This window comes from Ursus maritimus, unplaced genomic scaffold (assembly GCF_017311325.1).
Source record: "Ursus maritimus isolate PB19 unplaced genomic scaffold, ASM1731132v1 scaffold_9, whole genome shotgun sequence".
Taxonomy (NCBI): Eukaryota; Metazoa; Chordata; class Mammalia; order Carnivora; family Ursidae; genus Ursus; species Ursus maritimus.
This window is the reverse complement of record NW_024427107.1, coordinates 60,631,112-60,658,637: the sequence shown is the minus strand read 5'-3', so window position 1 is coordinate 60,658,637 and position 27,526 is coordinate 60,631,112. Positions and strand designations below refer to the sequence as shown.

At 39.6% G+C, this 27,526-nt stretch overlaps 1 protein-coding gene and 2 long non-coding RNA genes across 3 annotated transcripts in view; 1 reads left to right on the top strand and 2 right to left on the bottom strand.

The window, feature by feature from the left end:
- On the top strand, positions 1-27,526 carry TNFRSF11B (TNF receptor superfamily member 11b). Its single transcript, XM_008689283.2, has 5 exons — positions 1-187; positions 18,393-18,762; positions 22,513-22,704; positions 24,304-24,528; positions 26,321-27,526. The coding sequence occupies exons 1-5, from the start codon at positions 158-160 to the stop codon at positions 26,707-26,709; spliced, it is 1,206 nt and encodes a 401-aa protein (XP_008687505.1). The 5' UTR covers positions 1-157; the 3' UTR covers positions 26,710-27,526.
- Positions 13,964-17,543, bottom strand: LOC103661588. Its single transcript, XR_568188.1, has 3 exons — positions 17,449-17,543; positions 16,840-16,930; positions 13,964-14,016 (listed from the first exon to the last, which is right to left on the bottom strand). It is a non-coding gene; the product is annotated as an uncharacterized LOC103661588 (long non-coding RNA).
- LOC103661591 overlaps positions 24,461-27,526 on the bottom strand; it is a 33,753-nt gene continuing 30,687 nt past the window's right edge. The window contains exon 4 of the long non-coding RNA XR_568190.2: positions 24,461-24,538. This is a non-coding gene — a long non-coding RNA (uncharacterized LOC103661591). The remainder of the gene's footprint in view (positions 24,539-27,526) is intronic.

Sequence of the window (27,526 nt, the reverse complement as noted above, 5' to 3'; positions counted from 1 at the left end):
TCCAGATAGAGAATGAATGATCAAAGCCAAGCCGATACTTCCTGTCGCCCGGACGCTATATATAACGTGATGAGTGCACGGGCTGCGGAGACGCACCGGAGCGCTCGCCCAGCCGCCGCCGCCGCCGCCCAGCGCCTGAGGTTTCCCGGGGACCGCAATGAACCAGCTGCTGTGCTGCGCGCTCGTGGTAAGTGCCCGCCCGGGACGCGGGCGCCTGGGAGCCTGCCCGGCCGCGGCCCGCTGGGGACCGAGCTCAGCGCGCTCCCCGTCCCAGGAGAGAGCTGGGGCAGGTTGGAACAGGAGACCTCTTCCGAGAGCTCATCGCGCCGCTGCTAGGGTATCCCTTGGCCCTGGAAAGTTCCTGCTGGGTTTATGGAAACGAGAGAGGAGCTTTAAACCTTTTTCGTTTGAATGATTTGTATCTATTTTATTTACTTCCTTCTTTGCAGATTATTTGACGACCTCAAGGAGTTCATACAATCTTTGCTTAGATGGATATTATTACTATTATTATTATTTAAAGTGGCCCCTTAGAAGCAGACTAAGTTGGGAGATGTCAGTCCTCTTAAAACTATTACAACTAGCATAAAATTTGGATGCAGTGAACATGACAGGATACATCATGAGGCTCATTCCCCTCTTAAGCAAATGTTATAGGAAATTTTGCATAATTGGCACCAGAGAAAAGATCATACACACACATGCATGTACACACATAGGTACACAGATTTCGTAACTGTGCAATTTAACATCCGGATACGATTTTATTATTAAAATGGTTTAATCCAGTTCTCATCTTCAATGTAATGTGGAAGATATTGGTGGGCTAATGTTAATTATGTTCTAAAATAGATTTAAATAATTGAAGTTCAGCATTAAATAGGGCTATAAGTTATTTTTAATGTACTGTTCGGAAAGAAAGGCGTCTTTGTGACTTAGCTTACCTCTTTTTATTTTTTAGATTTTGACCAATCAAGTTAATAAGATTTCTTTATAGATTATTCTATGGCTAATGACTTATTTCTTTTATGTCACCAGAGTGTAGAATACATTAAGATGTGAATCAGACAGTCATGAAAGGATAGGAAAACCCATAAAGCCACCTATGTGTTTCGAACATGTTGGAGTAAATGCTTGAGTTTCAACATCCAACCCACAAATAGTGAGTAGAAGGCTAGGAAGTCCAGTTAGTCTCCAGGACACAAAAGCGTAAATAAGTAAATAAATAGCAAAGTCACTAAAGAAAACGTAGGTTGGACAGGAGTGCACAGGTAAGTATGCTAATCTCATGTACCTCTAAATAATGTAAGATAGAACATATGAAATAGCTCCGCGAACATGGTCACTATGGAGAACTTTTTATAAGGTAAACCTTTATTATAGCATAACACACACAGAGAATGGCACAACCCGTGAGTGCGTAATAAAGTTTCTCAAAGTGACCCCTGGTGAGCTAGCAGCCAGATGAAGAAATACAACATTACCAGCACCTCAGAAACTCCCTGGGCTCCATCCCTGTCATACTACGTCCATAACCAGAGTCCTCAATATTCTGACTTCTAACATCATAGATGAGCTTTGTTTGTAGTTGGACTTTCTATAAATGAACTTTATCGCTTTTCTATGTCTGGCTACTTTGACCAAAGTTCCATTCATGAGATCATTTTTTTACCGTTGGATGCACACTAGTTCATTCATTTCCACTGTGTGGTATTCCACTGTATGGATGTACCATGAGTAATTTAATCATTCTAGGGTTTGGCTAGTTTACATAATTCTGCTGTTAATATGGGGACATTTTATTCTTCCTTGCCTTTGTATTCTGCCAAAGATTTAATTAATAATAAGCATATTACCAATGACTTTTAAATTTCAGAATTTCCACTAAATAATGTATGTACCTAGTAATAAGTGCTCCTAAGCAATAAGTAAATGAACGTTTTGATATGTCGTCTCTCTAGGGAGATAGATATGTGTAGAGATAAAACTAATTGTGGGTGATGCAGCATTATCAAAAGAGAAGACTTTCTATGTATTTTGGACCTAGTAAATACTTTCAATGGGAAAGACTTCCCTTTCCCTTTCAGTAGTTTCTGAGATTGACTTTCTTTGATAATGATTGGAGATGGATACTTTGTACTTATACAACAAGGAGTCCAGATGTCTTTTTGTAAGCACCTTGGCGCAGTTTTAAGAAGTAGAAGCATCATAGGAAATTGTCCTATGGTGGGCATGCCCCTAGGCACTAGGGACAGAGTAGAAAACAAGATGGACCCCATTCCTGCCCCCATGAGTCTTACAGTCTAATGGAGAAGATAGACACTGGACTATTAATTCTATGTCTACTGAGAGTAACAAAAGGGCAGGAGCTGGGTGATCTAGGCATATGAAAGATTCGGCCTTCCAAGTCCTTATAAAGGAAGCCACAGTGTAGTAATTATCAATTGGACCAAAATTCAAATCCAGCAGCACCACCTACTTGATAAATGACCATGGGCAACTTACATCTTGAGTTTTTGTTTCCTCTTCTATAAAATAGAGATGTTATGCAGACATGCAAGATAACCACATATATCTCTTGCTCCGTATTAACAGCAGCTTCTAGCATTATGTTCCCAGATCACTATGGGTAAATCTAGACCCAAGTGAATTTTGCCAACGAAATGCTGATGATGCTCAGAGGACGAAGAGAAGGCCACTACCTATTACCTTGAAGGAGGACTAGAATGTTTTCATTGTTGCAGATAAAATCCAGGTGTCCTAAACGTAAGAAGCAGGAGAAAGGTATAATCGTGTGGCAAAGCAGAATTCTAGATTCTTTCTGGGAGAGCAGAGGATATGACAGGAGGCAAGCAGTGCAGGGGCATGGCCACCAAGACTAAGGCCACAGTCACTGGCTCTCTGGAATGCTCACGAATGTATCAAGGGGAAGCCTGCAATGCAAGGTGAGATAGCTGTGTCCCCAGGCCGCTCCATTAATGGGTGCTCAGGGGCCACCCGATACTCTGGCAACATCCTGGCCTACGCCTAGATTTTACCTGGTGGGTGAAACTTCCCATTATGTAGTGCCCGAACCATCCACTGACCTCCAAGCTAATGCATGTCATGGTGCAGAGACTTGGGGTGGAGTGTGGGGATGAAGGGGCTGGGGGCAAGTAGGTGATTTTTTTTTTTTCCTCAAGACTACTGCTTGATCCCCCTGTCCATTAGGATAATGCCTTTTCTGGTCTGTTCTGTTGTTTTGTTCTTTATTTTGGTTTCCTTACCCTCGCCCAGTGATTGAGAGTATTTTTCTCGCTTTTATTTGTTGGATTCTTTACTTATTTTAAGAGAATGATCATTCTGAAGTTTGTAGGAGAATTTGACATATATTCAGTCCCAAACAGTCCTGATCCCTGCCCCTAGCAACCTTCAGCACAGTGCCCCAATTTTAATCTGATCTTTAATTTTACTTCTTAGGCTTAAACCACAGTTATCAAATTCCATGGGCTGGGGGAAAGAAAGCATTCTGTGCCAGAGGTTTTTTCCTCTTAGTTCTAGAAGGAGAGCTATGGCAGTGTCTGTCAGAGGGGCACTAAATACACACTCAACTATTCTTGCTCTCTTATCCACTAACTTGCCTGCTGGGTTTGCCCTGAGCAACCCTCAGCCCTCCTGCCTGCATGTTCCCTATTCTGAAAGCTTTTTGTGCATTATTTCCTTCAGCATCTCATTAACCAGTAGCATTTTCTTTAGCTGGAGTTTCTCCTTTGCAGCTGGAAAAAGAGGACTGGGAAGGAGATTGCAGAGAAAGAGTAATTTTATAAAAATTTATGTTTGCATTATTCAAGGCCTTGACTAAGGACGCTAGGCTGTCCCTTATGTTGCTACGATGGAGGAAAAGTGCCAAAATTATCAGTGTATTTGTATGTTGTGCCCTGTAGGGCAGTAATTCTCAATCATATCACTTCTTCCATGCACTTTGAAAGTAAATCCTTTTTAACAACTCTTGCTCCCCTGAAATGAAATTTAGAGTACCTATATTTTACCTACATACATAATTTTTAAAGTCAATATACTAGCATAACGATACTATAGAGGAGAAATAAAAGGAAAGTAGCTAATAATAAAATAAGACTCCACCGTAGACATAACGAAGTAGTGATGCTAGCGTCTTTATGTGAAATTGCCGCGAACACACCACTAGGAGCAAAGGCCAAAGCCCATGCGATCTGCTGGGGTTCAAAATCGTGATCAGTGTTGGCTTTTGCGTACTGCTTTTCTGAAATGGTGAACAAACTTTGCAAAGTTTTAAACAAAGCAAAGTACAACCTTCTATCCAAGTTTATGTTGTTAAATTCCTAGAAAGTTCAGTATATATAAAAATCATGCAAAAACCACTTTGTGTATCTATAAAATGGAATCTGAATCTAGCCCAGGATAATGAGAAATAGATTTTTTGTCAAGAGGACATCCTGAAGTGTGTGGGACATGAGATTATTCTCAATGGCCCAGGACATCTCGAAGTCATGGTGACAACAGAAATCCCCCACAAATTTTTCCAGAACTTAGAGGGGGTAGCACCACCACACAGATTTCCATTTTCTTCATATTTGTGGCACCCAGGTCTCCACAGTGGCTGACACTGAAGTATGTTTGCAGAGTCCAAGGAACTATAGTGAGATATGGTAGCGTGTTATATCATCTCCCAACAGTTTCCTTACTGCCAGAGATTTAACATTCTAATGTTGGCTTAGATCACTTTCAAAATACAGATATGACACCCTATCTACCTGACCAATTTTTTAGATATTCTTTTGTGCATTTCTACTATGAAGGTTCATATCCATATCTTCATGAAGACTCATTCTTAAGTGAGCAACAGAAAGGAACTAGATTCTTATAGCAACCCATGGAGGGGCTACCCAAGCTCGGTTGAACCCACTTCCTGACCTCCACATCTGGTTGGCTCGTGCATCCAGTATTCATGTTTGGTTTGATCAATTTTACGTGTTTGTAAAATGCGCCGATGGAGAAGTCAGGTAGACATTTGGATTCAAAATTTCAGCGTGTAGGAGAAGCCTGGGCTGAAGAAAAAATGTCTGGTCATCAGCATACAGCGGGTTTTTAAAGCAGCAGGGAAGGGTGATTGATTGCACACAGCCAGAGAGGAGAGAGGGAGGCAGCCCTAGAGCGCATTTGTGATACCAACAGTCCGGTAAACAAAATGCAAATATGAACAGTAATAGCAGCCATGTTTAGAAAAGAAAACAAAAATCAAAATAAAACTGAGCAACCCACAATAGCAGGAACTAGTGAATCGGAAATCCTAGCAACATCTGTAAACTATCTGTGCAAGAAGAAAGACTGAGGTATGGCCAACTTGAAATAGATACAAGGACAGCATTTTTATGTGACATGTAATTAGTTTTTGGAACTCACTACCACAGAATATTTTGGGGTGACTAGCATAGAAAGTCTAAAAAAAGAATTCTTTTAGACAGTTGTAAGGGATAAGAATAGTGTTACAAGACATTAGGTACGAAGCTGTGTGGTCCCCACTCCCTCTCACATTTACCTGGCCTCTCTAAATTAAAGTCCCGAAGGCCAGAACAGTCTGCAGACACACTAAAATGGTTCCTCCCAACTCAAGGTGACATAACTTCCCAGGTATGGCCTGGGTAGGTCGTTTTCACCCCAATTTCTGAGAAACACCTGAATCAGCCGGACCATAATGGGTAGGCGATGCAGGAGGAAATGAAGTATCTTTCCTACAGCCCTGCCAAAAAAACCCCCAAAGAAACAAAAAAACCCAAGTAATGTGCTCCTAATGGCCTTGATTTATTACTTTATTTGGATTTTTTTAAAAAAATGCCTCTCTAAAATTATGTTTTAATACTGTGAAGACATTGTTTAATTTCGTTGAAGCATCTTCTATAAAAATAAAAAGAATAGCCTTAGGATTTTCACTTCAATTTGGTCTGTACCTTGGAGGCATTTTCCGTAAGAACTTCTTAAATAATCAACTATAAAATAGGAAAATGGGTGTCAAGATGGATTTAGATTTAAAACAAGGCTGTAATTCATCTAAACTTCCTGACTGCCTTTGGTAAATTCAATTTTCTTCCCTGGTCTTTGACTCAAAAACCTCAATTACCTTCCCATGTAATGTTACTTTCTTGTTCAAAAAACTGATTTCTTTTATTCGTAGAAAATACGGATATCAGAAACCTATTCTTTAAAAAGTTCCCCCCACCATCAATTTGCACTACCACCACCACCACCAACAACAACAACAAAAATGTAATTTAGAAATTCAGTAGGACATAGTGACGGTGAGATTGCTGCCGTGGCAGGAGGCAAGGTTCTGTTACAGTCTGAGGTCCAGTTGGTGACGCCAGCACTGTGGGTCTTAACTTTACCCATCTCTAAAAATTGTTGAATCATTATACTGTACACCTGAAACTAACATAACACTGGATATTAATTATGCTTGAATAAAAAATCATAATCATAAAAATAAATAAAATAGCGGTATTGGACCAGGTAATATGTGGGAGGTCTGTTTTAGTTTTGAGCTTGTCATTAAAAAATAATAGTAACAAATTGATGATACATGATTTAATACTCCAAACATGCAAAAATCAAAAGGACTTATTTATCTATGAAAAAAATTTATCTTTTTTTTTAAGATTTTATTTGAAAGAGAGAGATAGAGAGAGTGAGTACTAGCGGGATGCAGGGAGAGGGAGAAGCAGGCTCCTCGCTGAGCAGGGGGCTCAATGTGGGGCTTCATCCCAGGACCCTGGGATCATGACCTGAGCCAGAGGCAGACCCTTAACCGGCTGAGCCACCCAGGCGCCCCTATGAAAAAAATTATCTTAAACGAGTGTTTCTTAATAATCTATTTTGTTGCACTTGTCAGTTTCTTCTGCCCACGTGGTTTCCCATATAAGAAATTCTGTTTAAGTCAGTGAGATCCCAGGGGAAGCAGCTTTTGAAATGTCATCTACTTTTAAGTAGTAAGACTTATTTGTTTTAAGATCACAGATTATTCTTTTAAACCATAAAACATTTTCTCATTTGGAAACAAGTCCTTCTTGTCATTAGCTAGTGTGCATAGAAGTCGTTAATGTGAGTATTTTTCATATTCCATTTAGTTAGAAGCCGGGTCCAAGACACTCCCTTAGGACTAGGAAAGAGGTATAATTGTGGTTGCTAGCAATCTCCCTAGACTCATTGCAGAATTTTCTTTGCATTTGTCTTCATAAGGAAGTACTTGACAACTGCACGTGGCTTTTTGGAATAAATGTCAAACCTTCGGGCAGAATAAGCTTGGCAATGGGTTAAATACTTCCCTTGAGTACTACACCAGGCTGATAGAAAGAAATCTCTGCTCCCACACTTTGTTTTCTGTCCCTTTTTTTATTTTTATGATCTTATTTTTAAGTAATCTCTACACCCAAAGTGGGGCTCGAACCCACAGCCCCGAGATCAAGAGTTGTATGTGCTAACCTGCTGAGCCAGATGGGTGCCCCCTGTCCCTTCTTTTAATATTGAGGAAAAACAAGAGAAAATGGACTGAACTGTGCTAAAATAAAGGTCTATGAGTGATGTTTATTGAGCAAAGATGTGGTTGTTAGTGCTGCTTGTAAATTGCTCTCAGTTCTCCCTTCCAGAAACAAGGTAAGACTGCTTTTCAGTCTCCTGGTGAGGGTGGGGGGTGGGGAGAGGACATGAATGAATAGTTCTGGCCACTGACTCATGAGTTAAAACGTGATATGTCACTCCAAATTAGAGCACTTACCTGTGGACATATGACCCCTCCCCCAACTATTTTTTTTCTCTTTTCCTCCTCCACAGCAAACCAGCCATGTTCTAGATATTAGCTATGTTATCATTCTAGGTCCTGCACATAGGGCAATGCTAATTAGGCTTCAGTGGACTTGCTAGGAATATAGCATGAGTGAGAAATAAACCTTTGTTATTTTTAAGCCACTGAGATTTTGAAGTTGTTTATTAGCAGCATAAAACCCAGCCAGTCCCGATGACACAGTAGCCAAACCTCAGGTATATTTGATCGTTGAGCGGTAGGAGCATTTAATCATAGTGCCTGACCTGTGACTTTAGATTATTAGTTGAAACTTTTAGTTGAAACTATTAGATTATTAGTGGAACCATTAGTTGAAACTCCTCCTTTATCAAAGATATTGTTAGAAGTGTTAATGAGGAAGGACCTCTTCTTTCTTCTGTTGCTGAAATTCAAAATTCAGGGATCTAAATTTACGTAAAAGCGTAGCTGGGCTGCAAAATGGAAAGGTCAAAAGATACTTAACTTACCCGACACTCTATTATGTGAGAGTAAGCAAACAAGGATCATGTTTTTTCTGTTCATTGCTTCCAACTGACCCTTCCTTCATAGAGGTCCACTGCCATCTTTCATCCAGAAAACTTCCACCCATGGAAGCTGAGCCAAAGAAGGAAATCATAAAATAGAAAGACACTAATGATTCTTAGGATATGTTTAGTATATGGAAGTCACACACAGTATTTCACTTAATTTTCATAAAAATGCTATGATGTCCAGATTAGTCTCTATTTTATAGACAAAGAAACTGAGGTTCAGAGAGGTGAAGTAAATTTCCCTAAGATGACCTAGCTGAGTTTTTTTGTCCTAACGGAACTTACATCTAGTAGCAGAATCCGGTGGGAATCAAAATATCCGTAAGTCAGAGCCAAGCTTCTGTGGGTGCCTTCAAACCCAGAGATCTCTGCTGAGGTGAAGAGAACCCAGGTGGGGCTCACGAGGGTCAAATCTTTGGGCAAAGTGATTTCAATGTATTTTTCATCCTCTTTCAGCTCCTCTTTTGGCTCCAGGGAGGACATCATGTCTTTTTCTTTTGAAATTAAATGCCTTGGCCTCCTTACTGGATGTGAGTTCAAAGCCCAGATGCCTTAGGAAACACAGCATGAGGCAAACACATGTTTTAGTACCTTACTAGAAAGTGCAATCCTAGGGAGGTGGAGTGCGTGAAAGAAGAGTAAGGCAGAAAAGGACGAAGAGCACATTCAAGAGGGTGCACTACCAGGAAGCTACTGCTTAGTGTAAAGGACCGCTCAGTTTCACAGAACCATTGTCCAGAGAGGCCGTGTGATCTACTGCATTTCTAGACAAGGGAGGGACAAGGATAGATAGATGGCTGGATGGCTAGGTAGAGGGATGGCTGGATAGATAGATAGATAGACAGATAGATGATAGATAGATAGACAGGCAAGATGGATACAGAGATAAGATGGATAGGTAAAAGATAGATCTTATTGAACTTTATATTGTGTTGTAGTTGATTATTTATATGACTATCTCCTGCATAAGACTGCAAGTTTCCAGAGGAAAGAGTCAGTTGTTAAAGGCTTAGATTCAGACAGGATTGGATTAAATCCCAGCTCACATGTGTACTGGTTCTGTGACCGCTGACACATCACTAAACTTCTCTGAGACTCTATTTCTTCATCTATAAAATAGGGATCATCCTATCTCGTCAGAGGTTGGTGAAGGGGAAGGATGACAATAGCACGTGAAGAAAGAGCTTAGTATAGAGCTTGGTATATCCTAATATAAGGCACTAAGCTATTATTATTCCTGTATCACCTGGGGCTTCTAGAATTTCACATGTTGGAGGCACATGGTAAATCCCTCCATGTTTAACTCACACCCTGTTTTGTTCCATTTCTACTTGTAGCTTCTGTTCCATTTTATAATGGCTACAGCTTCTCAATCCTAACTTCTTCTCACCAGCTGCCCTTAACCATAAGTTGATTGGACCTCAATCCAGATCATTAACAACCAAAAGAGATTAAGAAAATGATGTAACATAGTACCTTCAAAGAAAAGCACTGTAGAAATAAAAAGGAATTTAAAAAATTGATGTTCAAAATTATCAACAGTCTAAAATGTATTGCCAATTCTGAGCCCCAAATGCCAGGGACTATAGTTGGAATTCTCTGAAGTGATGCTTATTAAATGGACCTCAATGGACATAATTATAGAGAAAATTGCAACCGGCTCTGCTGTTGAGTTGAGTTCAACTCAACTGTTGAGTTGAGCTTTTCAGAATTAATGGTCAATCTCAAATCTGGTGATTAACAGAAGGGCAAGAGAAGAAATATTAAGATCCGGTGGCCCAAACCTGTGCGGTTTCTACATATCTTTCTTGGAAAGTTTTACGTATACCTGTATTGCTAGTTCTTTTTCCTCCGAGGTTTTTTTTTTTTTCATTTGTTATCTTTTCATTTTGTTCTTTTCATTTCTACTCATTTTCATTTCATTTTCTTTTCATTTGTTAATCTATTGAACTCAGTTGTCTGTAAAACTCCAAAGCACCAAAAGCATCATAAGCAAATCTGTCCTGGTAATTCTGGATGATTCCAAACATAAACAAGGTACTGCTAATTAACTTAAAGGGCTTCAAACAGCTAAAGGAAACTTCTGACAAGAACAAAAAATTGCATTTAAAGCTGAAGTTTACCTGAGACAGTTCTTCAGCCCCAAGGGAAGCAAAATAGTGTAGAATCTGGCTCAGCGATTCAGCTAATAAATCATAATTCCTTGTGTTTCCTTTGCTGTTTGCCTTGCAGTAGCTGTTGGCAGAAGAGTTGAACAGATTTAATGCCTTTGCTCTTACTTCTTACTTAGAGACATCATCCTCAGCCAAACAACTAGCTATTGTGAAAATTATTAAGCTGTGGGAGACCCTTAGGTGGGGACCTGGCAGCGGCAGATAAACCTCTCAAGTGAACTACCTGCTTTCTTTCTACATTCACCTTGAGGATGGAAACTAAATGCAAATGAAACAGTACCTGCAAAATGCCACGTGTGATGAAAGGTGCTTTAAATTTTTTTTTCCTTGAGGCCCATTCTGTCATCAGTATCATTTTACAGATGAGAAAACTGCAGATTGTTTTGCTTGTTCTTGCAAATTTACATGTTGGATATTTGTCTGTGTGCATATATCATCTCCAGTAATTACACATAGTAAGCATTCGATGTATCTGTTGAGTTGAATAAAATTAAATGAGATATAATGAATACTTGACATGTATAAGATACCATGTCAAGCATATAAGGAGGATGGAGACAAAAAGCTTTCTACCCGGCCCCTCTAAGCAAACCCATGAAGTTGCCTCGGAAACATTTAATATAGACCAAGAAAATGATACAAGTTGGGAAGATACTGAAACTAATTAAAAAAAAATCAGAGACACTTTCTCTAGAGATAATTAAGAATAGGGCAGATAGTCAACTTCTGGCGTATCATAGGTGTGTTACTTCCTACTGAACAAGAAACTTCAAAGTGTCTTCAGAAATAAGTCTGGTTCAAAATATCTCCCATTTCCCACCTTATTTTTTTTTTATTGATTTTTTATTATGTTATGTTAGTCACCATACAGTACATCCCCGGTTTCCGATGTAAAGTTCGATGATTCATTAGTTGCGTATAACACCCAGTGCACCATGCAACACGTGCCCACCTTCTATATAATTAGCACACGTAATAATGCCTCCTACTTGTCTGGAAGCTTATTCTTTACCAAGTTTATTTGTGTCCCTCCTTTTATTCATTTGAAATAAAACAACTGTACAGGGATAGTTAAAATAAGGATTATTCTCCTTTTAGAGGTAAGATAGTGGCTCAAGATTACTAAACCTTGTGATCAAACTGAGTTTGGAACCCTGGTATACATAGTCTAAATGCAAGTTTCCAGCTAAAAGTGCTCTTCTTAATTAACATTGATCTAAGGGCCAAGCTAGATACTTTTAAGAATTTATTAAGTTATCCATTTAGCATTTTTTTTCTGAAACACTGTGATATTCCTACCTTTTTTACCTTCTCTTTTTTCATTGCATCTTGCATATGTTTATGAGTTCCAGGGTTAACTTTTTGTCCTTTTATGCTTATATGCAATACCCCTGGGTAATGCCACCTGATCTTTCTGCTTCTAGAGCCATTTATGTGCTCTTAACCCTGAAACCTGTGTCTTTAGCTGCCTTTCTTTCCTAAATTCCTAATACACATACCCAGTTATCTGGTAGACATCACTTGAGTCTCATGGATGGAAGATGTTCCAAGCTAAATTCATTTTCTTTCTCTATAACTGTCTTCTCCTGGTGTCAGTAATTAATGGCAATACTACATACCTAATAGTTCAAATTCATGGGAATGTTCTTTAGTTGCTTTTTCTAGGACACCCTCCCCATGCAATCAGCCAACATATCATATCTATCCCTTCCTCTCCTCCAACATCAGTGCCTAACTTCAGCCCATCATAATTTCTGACCTGTTTCTCTGCTGCATCTTTTCTTGATCCTCTTTCTCCTCTCTTCTGCTTCCAATTGTTTTGCAGTGATTTATGAGTATTTTACATCAGGCTGGGCTTTTAGATGAATGTTCCTATGAAACAGGAACATTAACTTACTCAACTCCATCATTTAGCAGTATTTCTGGAGCATAGGAATTGTTTCAGGAAGTGTTTGCTGAATGAATAAATGAATTATTTAAGGAACGGAGGAAAAAGCGAATGGGCTACTACACTATAAGACTATAGAAAATCAAATACACTTAACTTCATAGGAAAATAGTTTAAAAATAAGCTTTATAGTTTATACTATAAGAGATCTTCAGGAAAAATTCACCATGATATGTATCCTGAATGTCTCCCTTCTTGGCTAAGATGAACCGTAAAATGGCATGGTTTCTAAACTGACCAGAAGTTTAGCTAACTCTGGATAGTCCTCAAATAGTTCTCTGTGGCAAAGATCATGACGAGAGATCACAAAAGGAACTCCCAAACCAAGTAGCTATTTCAAGCTATGCGTGGGCTCCTTTTAATGAATTTTCCATAAACGGAAACCCACTGGGTCACTCATGGTTCTGTATATCAGAGAGAAAGCCCAGTAGTACGGAATTGGCTGCATTGCATAATGCAAAAATAAACTTGTTAGACAAAGTGTATACTTCTTTTGCCCTTTAGAACAAAGTATACACCAGTAGAGTGCTCTGGTCAAATCAACATTGGAGAAATTCTATCTCTGTAGCTTTGGACCAGTAAGTGCTAGTCTTAGTACAAAGAAAAAAAGTCAACGTCAGTTCCTCTGGACTTCAGGAAGGCTTCGGTTGATCTTTCATGATTTCCTAACTCTATGCTCCTGGGTCTAAATGAAAAACAAGCTCATCAGGTCTTACTTTTAGACTATGCATGAAAGCTATAGCATAGTGAGAGCATTTGGTAAATGTTAAACAATTTGACCAAAAAACAGTATTATATGGCACATGCTCTGGGTTTGAATTCTGTTTCCACTAATGACTGTGGCCTAGGACAGTTATTTACTCATTCTAAGACTCATTTTTTAACTGGTAGAAACTTAACAATAATAATGATAAAACATTCTAATGTAGGTAAAAACCAAAATATTATAAAGGTTACTTTTAATTCTACTGCCTATCACAGAGTAGAGATTTGATGCACGTATGTTAGAGTGGAATAGACAAAACAGAATTCCATCTTCATATTGTCCGTCTTTTGTTACCTGCACATACCATTACCATACCACTCCACCTCTTACATATTGAGAATTTTAATTAGAAATTTTGTATATTTGGGATTAAGAGTTAGATGATTAACAAGAAAATCAATTAAAACATTTAATAATAAAAATTATACACATGTATCATAAACTAAAACATTTAAATAAACATCCATTTACTTGTATTTTGAGAGTTGGCCAAGACTTTTCCTGGAATCTGTGTTTGCTAACTGAAGTCCTTGCTGTCTTTCTTACAAAACCCTGTTCTATAATGTATTACCCATCCATTTCAGTTTTGGCACTTAAAGACATTTATGAAACAAACTGATTATTCTAGATATTTACCCCATTTTGTTTTCACAGTTGTCTCAGCTACTCCAAATTCTATAGTACATTTTTGGTTTTTTTTGTTTCATTGTGGCTCATCTTTATCAAGTCATTCCCAAAGCAATTTCCTAGAAAAATAATAATTTTTTCACACCCATGTTGATTAATTTACATAATGTTTAACAGAATTACCTAAGGATAGTTATGACTGCAGCATATACAGATACATATATCAAATGAGATAAACAGATTCAGCAACAAACACAACCGACTTCCGTGAAGGACCACCTCCATGGCAAGAGCAGATAAAAGATGGCATGCCAGAGGAGGAGGGGTAGCTGGGAATTCAGGTCACTGGGGCATCCGTTGGTTTTACAGAGGGAGTAGAAGGCACGGGTGAGTGTGAAAAGTGGAGATTGGAAAAGAGGGTTCTGCTGCCCAAAGTGGTTTCACAAATTAAACGGTGGAGCAAGAAGTAGGAAGGGGGTTAAAGCAAGACATTTGTTTCCAAGCCTATTAGCTAATCAACTGCTGTCAAACCACAGAATTTTTTTTTAAAAGATTTTATTTATTTATTTGTCAGAGAGAGAGAGAAAAAGAGAGCAGGAGCAGGGGGTGGGGCAGAGGGAGAAGCAGACTCCCCACTGAGCAGGGAGCCTGATGTGAGACTTGATCCCTGGACCCCGGGATCATGACCTGAGATAAAGGCAGACGCTTAACGGACTGAGCTACCCAGGTGCCGCAAACCACAGAATATTATAATGGTAGCTAGAAAAGACTTTAGAGAACAACTCATTCTATCCAATCACCACCATCCTCTACTAACATTTGATAGATGAGGAAAGATGGTTGGGTTGAAATAGAAGATTCTTTAACCACTGTCCACCATTAAAAATGGAAGAAGGACAAAGCCATCAGAAATGGCGCTTTAAGCATACTTTCAAGGAAAGGTGCACTGGGGCTTCCGGAAAATCAGAGGGGAAGCACAAGATTGGAGGACTCCCAGATTCCCTCAAGCACAAGTGGTCTACACCAAAGGATGGACACATAGGGAATGGGAGGAGGAAGAAAGGAAAAATAAAGAGAAAAATCCCATTTTTCTCTAAAAGCCAAACATAAAACACCCAAAGCAAAGCGGCCTCTTCTACAAAAAGCACTTTATGCTTCTGCAGACACACCTGTGCATGTGTCCTAGCTTTTGCAGATGTTCATCACTGGTTATGCAGAAATTTATTTTTGAACTCCCATGGATTTTAAATACTATCAACTGACAAAGGAGATGGAGCCAATGTTAAGATGATGTGTCATCCTATGGCATCTTTTTCATTGCTTTTCCAGGAAATGATGAAGAAAGTCAAAGACAGGACTGAGATGAAGAGCTCTATTGATCTTGCCCATCCTCTGTCCAGTAACTGGTTCCAGAAATTCTGTGCGGGAACTGGGGCTAACCAGAGATTGAGACCTAACCATCCAGTTTTGGCCACACAGTTCTGTCTTTTTACCAAAGTGGAAAATTTTCAAATAAAACACAGAGGCCCAATAGAAGTTGCTAAAAACAAGTTATTTTGCAGTTCCTCAAGGTTTTTTGATTTTTAAAAATATATATGATAATCCCATGCGGTGGCCTTGGAGAAATTACTTTCACTAATATAATTGCCCTCTAATCCTTAAGTCAACCTTATTTATTTATTTCTCTGTGGATTCCTTTCACCTCAACTTCCCTGTATTTTGAAGAAATGGCAACTAATTTCCAAAGCATGGTTTCTGGAAACCAACAGTGTCATGTCCAATTGCCTAGAAAAATATAAATTGCATCAGCTTTCCTGGTCAGATCTTCAATTTGTGTGGCTCCTTCTGTTGAGGAACACAAGCACCATCTGTGGGGTGGGTGGTTCCCATCCCATCCTCATCACTTCTTGGTAAGGGAGGTAAGAGTCAGCTGATGAGTAAATGGGCACAACTGAGCCACGTTGAAATGGGAAAGGGGGACTGATGGGGAGTCAGGCTGGAGGAAGTCTTAGGAATTCCAGTCCTACCAAGATGGGGCTCACTCAGCAGTAGCACAGAGGACAAAGGTGTCCCTTTGCACCTCAGAGTCAAGGCTCTTGAAAGTGACATAACCTTTAAAAATGGTCTTTCAGGAAATCAAAGGTGAATAGCAAGAGAAAAAAACATTTCTCCTTGCTTCCGTATGTCTGCAAGTTGCATTGGGAAAGCTTCATTCCTTAGCATTGAAGATTTTAGAAATATTTAAGCCAAATCCATGCAAGGGGCCTTAAGAAAGGTCACATAATCCATTGAAATGACCAAGTAGCCACAAAACTTTTCCATCTTGCTCTTTTTCCTTCGAAACATTGATTGCTACTTGTAGTTATTTATATCTTCATTTCTTTGCCATCTACCCCTCGCTAGACTGTGAGCTCTTTGAAGGCAGCAACCATCTTTGTGCACCACTATATGCTAAGTTCCTTCTACGATGCCTGGTACACAGTGGGTGCTCACCAAATGTGTGTTGAATGAATAAATAGATTTCATATTTCTGAAAGATTCAGAGCAAACCAGAGTTTCCACCCACTACTGGTTCCTTTCTTCTTTCTCGTAATGTTGATGAACTTCGTCTCAGCCAATAGAAAGCCCCAGGGAAATTCAAGAACATATTTTCCCTAGAAACCCTCAGGTCATGAGGGTGTCTTGAGAAGACCCCAGAGCAGCCCTGATTTTGCATTGTATTCTTTTTGTTGGTTAGGAGTCCTTTACCTCACAGGACTCTGAAAATTGCTCTTGGTTCCAAGGTCCATGGCCTGAGGTGAGATATTTTGTTCTTTTCCTCTGGTTTATCAGCTCATATAAGGTCTAGTCAGCCCTGATGTTTGCCATGTTCCAGTAAGAAGTGAATGTGTTGTTAATTAGATGAAAATGCCCAAATGCTTATGAAAAGGGCCATTTTTTACCTTTGTCAGTTTGAGTTCAAAAGGGAGTGCTGTTTCCCTAGCTCGGCATGCTTTTCCCAGGCCAAGGGGCTTCTGTGGGATTTCCTGTGTTCTATAAAGAAGAGAAGTTTGGAAAAAATTATTGTGCTTGGTCTGCCACCTCCCCACAGCCTGAAAATAGTCAGTGTTGATCCCTGTACCATAAGCAAACAATTAAAACCAAATAAACCACCCCCTACATACAAACAACACTGTTTCTTCTGAGTGTGTGATTTCTGCAATTAGTGTGAAGAACTAATTCCATGTTCCCTTGAAGATCTAGAATACAAGACAGAGCACCCAGTTGGAGCTGCCCTCCCAAGAAGCACCCTCACCCGTGAAATTTTCTCTCCTGCTGCGCTGGACCTCTTCCTGACTTTATATATAGAAACTTCTGAAACCCTGCCTGTTCCCTGAGGTTTTTCCCAATTAACCTGGAAAGAGGTGGTCCTTTAATTTTCTTGACATCATTTACCTATAAGAGTCAAGGCTGGGCCATATGATGTTCTGGAAGAAATATCAGTCTTAAAATGCTAGGAATCTTTCCATGAATTGCAGGCTCCATGAGGACAGGGCATACGTCTCACTTACCAGTACATTCCTGGTGCATTCCTGGTAGGCATTCAGTGCCTAGCTGCTGCATGATTGAGTGAATGAATCAATGATCAGGATGACTGTTGCTATAATCATGCAGTCTTCACACGTCACCAGCTCTTTTTTTTCCCACTATACATCAAGTCTTAGAATGGGAAAATTGAAAGACAGATATCATCTAGTCCTAACTATAGCTATGGTGACCTCCCCATTTAAATGTTGTTAGTCCCCCCCACCTCCAGGTTTCCAATCTCTTTGACTTGCTGATTTTTTTTTTTTACAACACTTACCTTCTAACATGTAATTTATCTGTAATTTGCTATTTATTCTCTTACCCACCACCCAAGTGGATTGTACACTCCTGCAGAGCAGGGTTTCTTGACTGCTTTACTTACTGCTGCATTCTAATTGCCCAGCACAAGCTTGGCACATATTAAGGGCTCAATAGCTATTTGTGAAGCGAATGAACCAAAGAATAGTTACTCAGTATGCATTTCACGCATTGGAGTCACTGCAGGAGTTTTCTTTAAATCCCTAATCCCAGCTCCACACCTGTGGAATTGGAATGGGTAGAGGTCTGAACCCCAGGAATCTGCATTTTTATCAGGGAGTCTAGGAGATTCTGGTATAGCTATTTTGAGAACCACTAATTCACCCAACTCATTAATCAGGACATAATCCTGAAACCTAGGGAGATAAAGCATCTATGAGCCTGGGTCTACTTAAAAAATGTGTGTAGCCACCCCCATCTTGGTCTTTGAGATTAAGCTACTAGAGGCAAGAATTATGGCCTCTGAACTTCCCTTCTGTGGGGCAGCCCTGTAGGCAGGAAGGTAACGAGGCTTCAGGTAGTAAAGGACTTTTTGAGTCGAACGATGCTTTTGTGCAGAAAAGTCACCCTACCTCCATGCTAACATGTTCACCATTTCCGTCTCTCCTAGTTCCTGGACATCTCCATTAAATGGACCACCCAGGAAACCTTTCCTCCCAAGTACCTTCATTATGACCCAGAAACCTCTCGTCAGCTGATGTGTGACAAATGTCCTCCCGGCACCTCCCTAAAGCAGCACTGCACAGCGAGACGGAAGACCGTGTGCGTCCCTTGTCCCAACCACTACTACACAGACCGCTGGCACACCAGCGACGAGTGTCTGTACTGCACCCCGGTGTGCAAGGAGCTCCAGTACGTCAAGCAGGAGTGCAATCGCACCCACAACCGTGTGTGCGAGTGTGAGGAAGGGCGCTACCTGGAGCTTGAGTTCTGCCTGAAGCACAGGAGCTGTCTCCCCGGGTTTGGAGTAGTCCTCGCTGGTACGCATCGGCTTTCAACCCGCGGCAAAATTAATGAGATCATACAGAGTCAGGTAGTACTGAAAGTTTAAGGGAACGCTTTTGTCCTGATGATATTATAGGATAGCAAATTGCAAAAGTAATAGAACCTGCCAGGTACGTCCTATGTGGCTGGCTTGCTGCCAAAGGGCCATTTCTCAGAGGAATACTTTGCCACTCCGGGGCAATTTAGTGACAAATCTCCAATGAGGCAAATGGCTCTCTAATGAGATGCGTGATGGAGTGCTCTTTTTTAAAGGGACTCACTCTGAGTCTCACTGTTTATAGTTGAGCTATACCTCTCTGTTTCCTTTCAGCACGGACAGCTTCAAACTGCAGTGCTTTTTGACAAACATCAGAAACGATAATTGATACCAAGAGAGTAATTAGGCTGATATTAATGAGGCTCTGGAGTGCTAACAATGAGCAGTTATAATTAATTATGTAAAAAATGAGAATGGTTAGGGGAAATGCATTTCATTATTAAAAATGAAGCTAGTTCTTCCCTTGGCATGGGCGTTGAGTGTCTGTGAGGATAAAGACCGGCAGCATCTCTAAAATGAGCTTTTTCTTTATCTTAGACAAAACAGATTGTCAAGCCAAGAGTCAGTACTTGTCTACAAAGTACTTTCTCTTTTTGCATTTCGAACAGCATAGGTTAAGGCCAGTGTGCACTGAATCTTTTAAAGCTGCAACCCACATTTTTTTCCTACCATATTCATGAAGCTTCAATGTAGTCTGTGTCTTCTCGTGGCTTGGGAAAATTAAGAATATTCCTTCCTTTCCTTTTTTTTTTTTTTCCCTTTCCTTTTATTTTCTTTTGTCACTTTTCTGGAGGAAGTGGTAATCAGTACAGATTCTGATTACTCAGTCTGAAGCAGTGTTTCTCACCCCCAGTGCCACTGACATTTGGGACTGGATAATTCTTTTCGTGGGCAGCTGTCCTGTGCATTGTAGAATGTTGGGCAACATCCCTGGTCTCTAGCCACTAGATGCCAAGAGCACTCCTCCCTGAGTCGTGATGACCAAAAACATCTCCAGACATTGCCAGTTGTCCCCTGGATGCCAAAATCGCCCCTAGTTGAGAACCACTGATTTAGAGGATGCTAATTATTTGTAATTATTTTAACGTTCAGAAGTTGTGATACACAGAGCCTAAATTATTTGATGACAAATACTTTAGGTTTAAAGGCATACCGAGGAAACATTCAAAAGTTGAAATCTATTTAGTTTCCTAAGTTGCGGATTGTATAAAAATTACAGGAGGTGCAAATTGCATGAGTATGCCTCAACATGTCTCTAGCGTGAGTATTTGAGGGAGAAATGGGGTACACTTCCTAGCTTTTATTGGATGCTGCTTTGGGATTCAAAAGCTAAACCAAATTGTAGGGGGTCCAACTCACCCAACAAAACCAAATCCATTTAATTCAGTGCAGTTCAGTTGTATATGCAGAAAAATTAATTAAGCAGAGACTCTACAGCTTGGAAACTAGAAAAATTTGGGGAAAAAAATGGAAACAGCAAGGAATTTTCTCACACCAGCATGAAAATTTGTTTGGGGAATGAAGCAAGCAGGCAGCCAGAAGACTGAGACAAAGAGACACATTTTATTTTGTGGTGCCACCGTGGGCTTACTTACCTCTCCCTCCCTAAAAACCCACAGAGCAGTTCCTCATGGAAAATAAGAGGTTTCCAGTCCAAAGAGAAGGAAGGACTGTGCAGTGTTATTCCAAGAAAGTATTAACCATTCCTTGCTGCTGTCATTTTGAAGTCAGATTGTCTCCACTCTATGTTTTACCTACTCCATTCTGTCTCTGCATCCTGTCATTCCGATGTCCTTCCGTTCGGCTGGCATGATGACATCCTCATAGGGAAAGCAGAGCGCCTCTCCTCATTATGGTATCTCACATTTTGCCTGTTAGGTTATGCCATTTACATTTTCACTGATATTAATAAGGCAACGTCATTTACTTAGATAGGTAAAACTTTTTTTTACAAAAAGTTCTAAAAATGCTAAAAGAGGGAAGTCCTGCTCAAAAAGGTCATTGTAGAAAGCCTCCCAAATTTTTAAAGAAACTTTACCTTCCATTATTCTTAAAGTTAAAGAACTTTACAAGCTCCATTACCTGAAAGAATGCCTTGTATCGTTGACCTTCTCATCGGGATGCATGGCGAGGCCCGAGCCTTCGGCATGTATTTGAAGAATGATAAGATTCTTCTTTGTGCCGTTGGCTTTCCGAACATGTGGCAGTTGGCAGAGGGAGACTTGGGTCCAGATGGCCAAGTCCACTGATGCCCAGTGTGTTCTCAATGAGAGAGTACTATGGAGTCCTCGCCAAATACTCTGCTTATGATAGTGCAGGGACTGGTGTGGAGTCGGATCCCATCTAAGGAGAGAGGTGTAGTAAGAAAGTATTAAACAAAACAAGACAAAAAATAAGACTTCTGTGTAAAGTTTCCCTAACACGATGTCACTGCAGTGCTGGCAATGGCATGGGAAAGATTCAGGCCCGTGGTTTGCCCCTTCTTTTTTTTCTGCCAGCCCTTTGTCATTGTCACTGACGAATGCATCATCCATCGCTTTAGAAGAAGCGGGAGCTGAAACTAGAACCAAACCATTTTTCTTTCTTTCTTTCTCTTTCTTTCTTTCTTTCTTTCTTTCTTTCTTTCTTTCTTTCTTTCTTTCTTTCTTTTTCTTCTGGTCTTGATACAATGAGGTGGGAGGTTTGAATTTTTAATAAATGAAGTTTATTAACTTTCTGTAGCTTTCATTTGTCCCTTTTGCATTTGTTCTCTTGCCTGAGCCAGATTTGGCCTGGAAAAGCTACATTTGAATATTGAAGTCGGCCTCTGTTCAACTAGCTTACACTAGATGGAGGTATTTTCATATGCAAATACACTGTAATGTATAATCAACCCACACATAATAGAGTCAAGGGTTTGAGGGCGTTTATCTTTAGTTGTTGACTGGTTCAAGTGTTTCTAACCAGTGGAGTTCTCCAAACTTACCAAGTTATCTTTCCACCACAAAATAAAATACCCTTGCAATCACCCTTCCCTGAAATTTTAACGACTGTGCTCTTTTAAAACTCAATAGTTTAAGCAAATGGTATATCATCTCCCATTTACTGTGTAGCTTAACTGCAGGCTTACGCTTCTGAGTCAGTGACCAACTTTACTGCCACCTTCAAAAGTTTATTAGAATGTTGTAAATTTTTACTTCTCAAGGTTAGCATACTTATGAGTTGCTTCACAATTAGGCTTCAGGAAAAGACAGGACTTCAGGAGGCACCAACTGGAATTGAACAACCCAGCCTTCAGTGGGGACTGATTTCAAAGAATGATATTACAGCAGACACACAGCAGTTATCTTCATGATTTTCCAGGAAAAAAAAGTGTGAAGAATCTGGCTGACAACAAGGCCTCACCGATGCTTGAACCCAGGCAGGACAAATGAACACCCTTACTCTTTCTTTCCCTCTCATTTCGTGTTTTGTAGGTAACAGCATCACGTTTGTGTTTGTATTACAGGGAAGGGAGAACTGCCTGAGGGGCTACTAAGCGTAGAGGTTTCGTTCTTGGTCTAATGAAGTGAAAAATGCCTGAAGTTTTGTGCACCGTAATAGTAGCAGTAAAAACCAAGTGAAAAGTCTTTCTAAAACTGTCTTAATAGGATGTCTGCAGTGCAAGTGGTTGACAAGAAGGTGCTAAATTGCTTGGTATTTTCTGTAGGAACCCCAGAGCGAAATACAGTTTGCAAAAGATGTCCAGATGGGTTCTTCTCGAATGAGACGTCATCTAAAGCACCCTGTAGAAAACACACAAACTGCAGTGCATTTGGTCTCCTTCTAACTCAGAAAGGAAATGCAACTCATGACAATGTATGTTCTGGAAACAGTGAATCGACTCAAAAATGTGGAATAGGTAATTATATTTCAAAATGTCAGCCTTTGTACCACCTCTGAATTGAACGCAAGACCCTCTGGCTACCTTCTCAGTGAAACTCCTAGTTTTTCCATTCTTAAATGTTAACCAGCTAAGACTGTTCTCTGTGTGGCTGTTAACGCCACAAGTCAAATCCCTCCGGAGGTCTCACCTTGTCATGATCGTGCTCCCAAACTTGACTTTCTCCCTTTTATACTTGAATCAAATCTTACTCATGGGGAAGGGGTGGTGTAAAGATTATGTCTAAGGCCAAATTGTCAATCCAAGTTGTAGAGTTTTTGGTAAATTATACATTTTTATCACTTTTAAGAATAAAAACTGGCAACTAAGAAGCATCATGACATAAACCGGTAACAAATCAGACAATGAAAACTTGCTTTGTTACCTATGGTCTCACTGCCTCTAAGTAATCAGTTCCTCTGGTGGTCCTCAACTCTGTATTCAGGAAGGGTCACTAGCTCCACGCTTATTATGTGAACGCCTCCCAAAGTGGTGTCATTCCTACCAGTAGACTAATCTCAGACCTTCTATCAACGATGCATCACACTGTCGATGACCTGCCTTTTGTCATTTAACCAGCTTGACTCCCCCAGGCATCTTTTCATATGACATAGAAGAACGTGAAACATAGGAATGTGGGCTGAGATATTTAAGATTCAAACCCAGTTCCAACATTTTTTCACCCTGTAATCTGAATCTTCGACAAGTCATTTAGCCTTTCTGCTGTCCTAGTCAAACAATGGAATGAGGGAAGGAGTGATAAGAGGAGTGACTTCTAACTTTAACATTCTCTTTAACTCATTTTAAATTTTATTTTTATCATTCACTGAGCATTTACTATATGCTAGGAACTTCTGCTATATGAGATTTAACCTTTTACAAAAACACTGTGAAGTTTGCTAAGGTTCAGGATAGGTGGTGAAGGGGCAGAGTCAGAATTCAAATCCAGTTCTGATGAATCTGAAGACAAACTGTGAATCCCTGGGATAAACAGACTCTACCCAGACACTCAGGCCATTGTACCTCTTTTCTAAATGGCATATTTTTTGTGTTGATTATTTTCCCACTTAATGTATGCTTATACGTCTATATCCGTCCGTGTTCTCAAAGGTAAACTATGTGTTTATGTGTGTGCCAAAACCAGTATGCTACCCCAGATTACTTTTCATGTTCCTCTAAAGACAGTAATTATATTTGTTTTGACATTGATCTTGAAGTAACCTGTGGATGCTAGCTAACCCTTTAATGGATATTTAATATTTACATTAAAATACGTAAATGTGTATATCGAGTCATAGAATTTTTTGCTGCAATTTATTTATAACAATATTTTCATTAGACATTTGTTAAATTTTCTCCCCTAAATGCCCTAAAAGAACATTAGAAAGCACATATGCCCAGCTGGGTGGACAATCTGCCAGTGAAACTAGCCAACAGAGGGCTGATTTTACCCAAACTTCACATTTTAACACATTCGATTTTGAAAAAACCCTATTGTGTTGGCTTATTTATTTATTGCCCACTAGACTTCCAGGAATCCAGTTGCTAAGTAAATCTTTCTGGTTTTCCCACCTTTAGATGTCACCCTGTGTGAGGAGGCATTCTTCAGGTTTGCCGTTCCTACAAAGTTTACCCCTAATTGGCTCAGCGTCCTGGTTGACAATTTGCCGGGCACCAAGGTAAACGCAGAGAGCGTAGAGAGGATAAAACGGAGATACAGCTCACAAGAACAAACTTTTCAGCTCCTGAAGTTATGGAAGCACCAAAACAAAGATCAAGATATAGTCAAGAAGATCTTCCAAGGTATGGTAACCTGAAATAAACAAATCAAGCAGAAATCAAAGACACCCCTTGATCATAAGCAATAAGACTATGCACCTGTGTAGTTGTATGGACGATGTTTCCCTTTGGGAATTACTATTGGACTAAAATGTTTTCACCAAGTGACCGCGTAGAAGCTCCCCCTAGAGCGGTCATGCAAGGTTTTATTCTCACCTCCTCCACATCCCAACTGCTTTTTAAAGTATATTGAACACTCTAAAACAAGAGGCAATCCATTTCAATTACAGGGCTGGACCTCAGCAATTCTACCTCTGGATCCCTTAGCAGTTTTATTAGTGTCCCCTCTGGCTTACCTAGATGTTCTTTAAATACTTTGGGATCTTATCTTGCATTTCCTCCAAGAAGCTATGTTGTATTTATTTGTATTTATTTGGTAATTCTCTCCAGAGAGCCTCCAAGTGTCTTACAGATGTCCTCTCATTAATCCTCACAACATAGCCTATTTTAAAATTACCATTTTAATAGCATATGTTGTGAGGATTAATGAGATGAGGTCTGTAAAGTGTTTGAGCCTCTTAGAGAAAAGGGCTAGTTAAAACCAAGTACTCTCATGTTTTAGAGTTTTATATATAAAAAAAAATCTCCTTTAGAAATGTGTGTGTGTGTGTGTGTGTGTGTGTGTGTGTGTGTGTGTGTGTATTATGATGGGAAAGAATCCAAAAGGGAAAAGGAAGCTTCATCCAGTGTGGACTATAAGCTTTAGGATATGCAGTGCAAAGAGTTCTGACTTCAGCTGGGCACTGGGAGCACCTGCCAGAAAGGAGGAGGAAGATTTTCATAATGCAGACAATGTCAGGGAGAAACCCATCTGCTCTTTACCTGTAGTTAGATGACCAAAGAGCCCTACACTTCCCCAAAAGCCTCAAACATCTGAAACTGAGGCCTGCTATTTTAGGAGACTAAGATTTTTGACTTTCACTTGTGCAAAGTTTTCTTCTGTTTTGGCAAAGAAAAATGTATTCTTTGAAACTATAATTAGCCCTGAAGCAGGAAAAAAAGGAGGGAAGGGGGGGGATACAAAATCAGAGACTGTTAGAATTGGAAGGGGCCAAATTCTCTATTTTATAAACAAGGACATTTCAGCCCAAAAAGATGAAGTGCCTTGCCTGAGGGCTCACAGACAGTAAATGACTCCTGTCATTAATGGAAATGTTAGATACTCCTTCTTACGTTTATGTTCCAGCTCATTACTGAAATATTCTCTAGGCCATATGAATCCTACCATTCTTTGTCCTCATTCTATTGGGTTTTTCAGATCTCCTCCTCCATAGTAATCCTCTGGTGCTATTTATTAAAGACCATTTGTCACACCTAACTCTTCCAATGGGGTATATATCAGATATCCACTAATGAAAGTTTATATTACAAAATGGCTAAGTTGAATACTTTATTTCTATTTTTCTGAAATGTTATGGTTTTAATTTTTCCATTTTTTCTTAGAAAACTGAGAGTGATGTGTCTATAGTTTTCTACTGTTCATTTCCAAAATTAGGGCTTTTCATAAAGCTCTGTTGGATGTCTAGAATACATAAAGCATATTACCCTTTCTAACACGAAGTAATATTCAACTCAGTCCTCACAAATAACTAGCATCACATAGCCCCCCCCCCCTATAAAAAGGAAGGAGAAGGTTATCTTTAAAACAAATTTATGAAATTCTAGGAGAACCTCCTTCTGCCTAGTGGTCATTTTGTGGTGGTGGCTTTAGAATATACGTTATGTGACCGTGTCTTCTGGCTTTTGCTTGATGCAGATATCGACCTGTGTGAAAACAGCGTACAGCGGCACATTGGACACGCAAACCTCACCTTTGAGCAGCTCCGCAGCCTGATGGAAAGCTTGCCAGGGAAGAAAGTGACCACGGAAGACATTGAGAAGACGGTGAAGGCATGCAAATCAAGTGAGCAGATTCTGAAACTGCTCAGCCTGTGGAGAATAAAAAATGGCGACCAAGACACCCTGAAGGGCTTAATGCATGCGCTGAAGCACTTGAAAACATACCACTTCCCCAAAACTGTCACTCAGAGCCTGAAGAAGACCATCAGGTTCCTTCACAGCTTCACCATGTACAGATTATATCAGAAGCTATTTTTAGAAATGATAGGGAACCAGGTCCAATCAGTAAAAATAAGCTGCTTATAACCGGAAATGGTCACTGGGCTATTTCCTCACAACAGACCAGATCCAATGAATGAGTAAACTGCTTCTCAGGCACTTGAGGGGGGTACAGTGATTTCTTTCTCATCGCCAAGGACTAGACTTGGTCACAGGGCACAAAAAGAAATAATGGTGTGGAGAAAGAACTAACGTCTCCCCCAAAAGTTCAACAAACCCCAAATGGTTTATCCAACTGATAGATCTGGTCCCATATCTACTGACTGTTTTTTCCCTTATTACTGCTTGCAGTAATTCAACTGGAAATAAGAAACTAGATCCATTGTGCCTTACTAAATATGGGAATGTCTAACTTAAATAGCTTTGAGATTTCAGCTGTGCTAGAGGCTTTTATTAGAAAGCCATATTTTTTTCCTGTAAAAGTTACTAATATATCTGTAACACTATTACAGTATTTCTATTTATATTCATTCAGATATAAGGTTTGTACATATTATCATCCTAAAGGGAAATTGTGTAAGACAATTTTAGAAAGAAAAATATATATTCTGTTTATTATTATGACAAATGAGAGATAAAATATATTTTTTAATGGAAAGTTTATAGCATTTCTTAATAGGTACTGCCATTCTTCCTGTGTGGAGTGTTTTTGTAATATACTTTTACCTGTATAAGCTGTAATATCATTTTATAGAAAATGCATTATTTAGTCAATTGTTTAATGTTGGAAAGTTATGAACTATAAATTATCTGAATATTAGATGCTCTGAGAAATTGAATGTACTTTATTTAAAAGATTTTATGTTTTTACTATCTAAACAACATCATTAAAGTTTTCAAATTA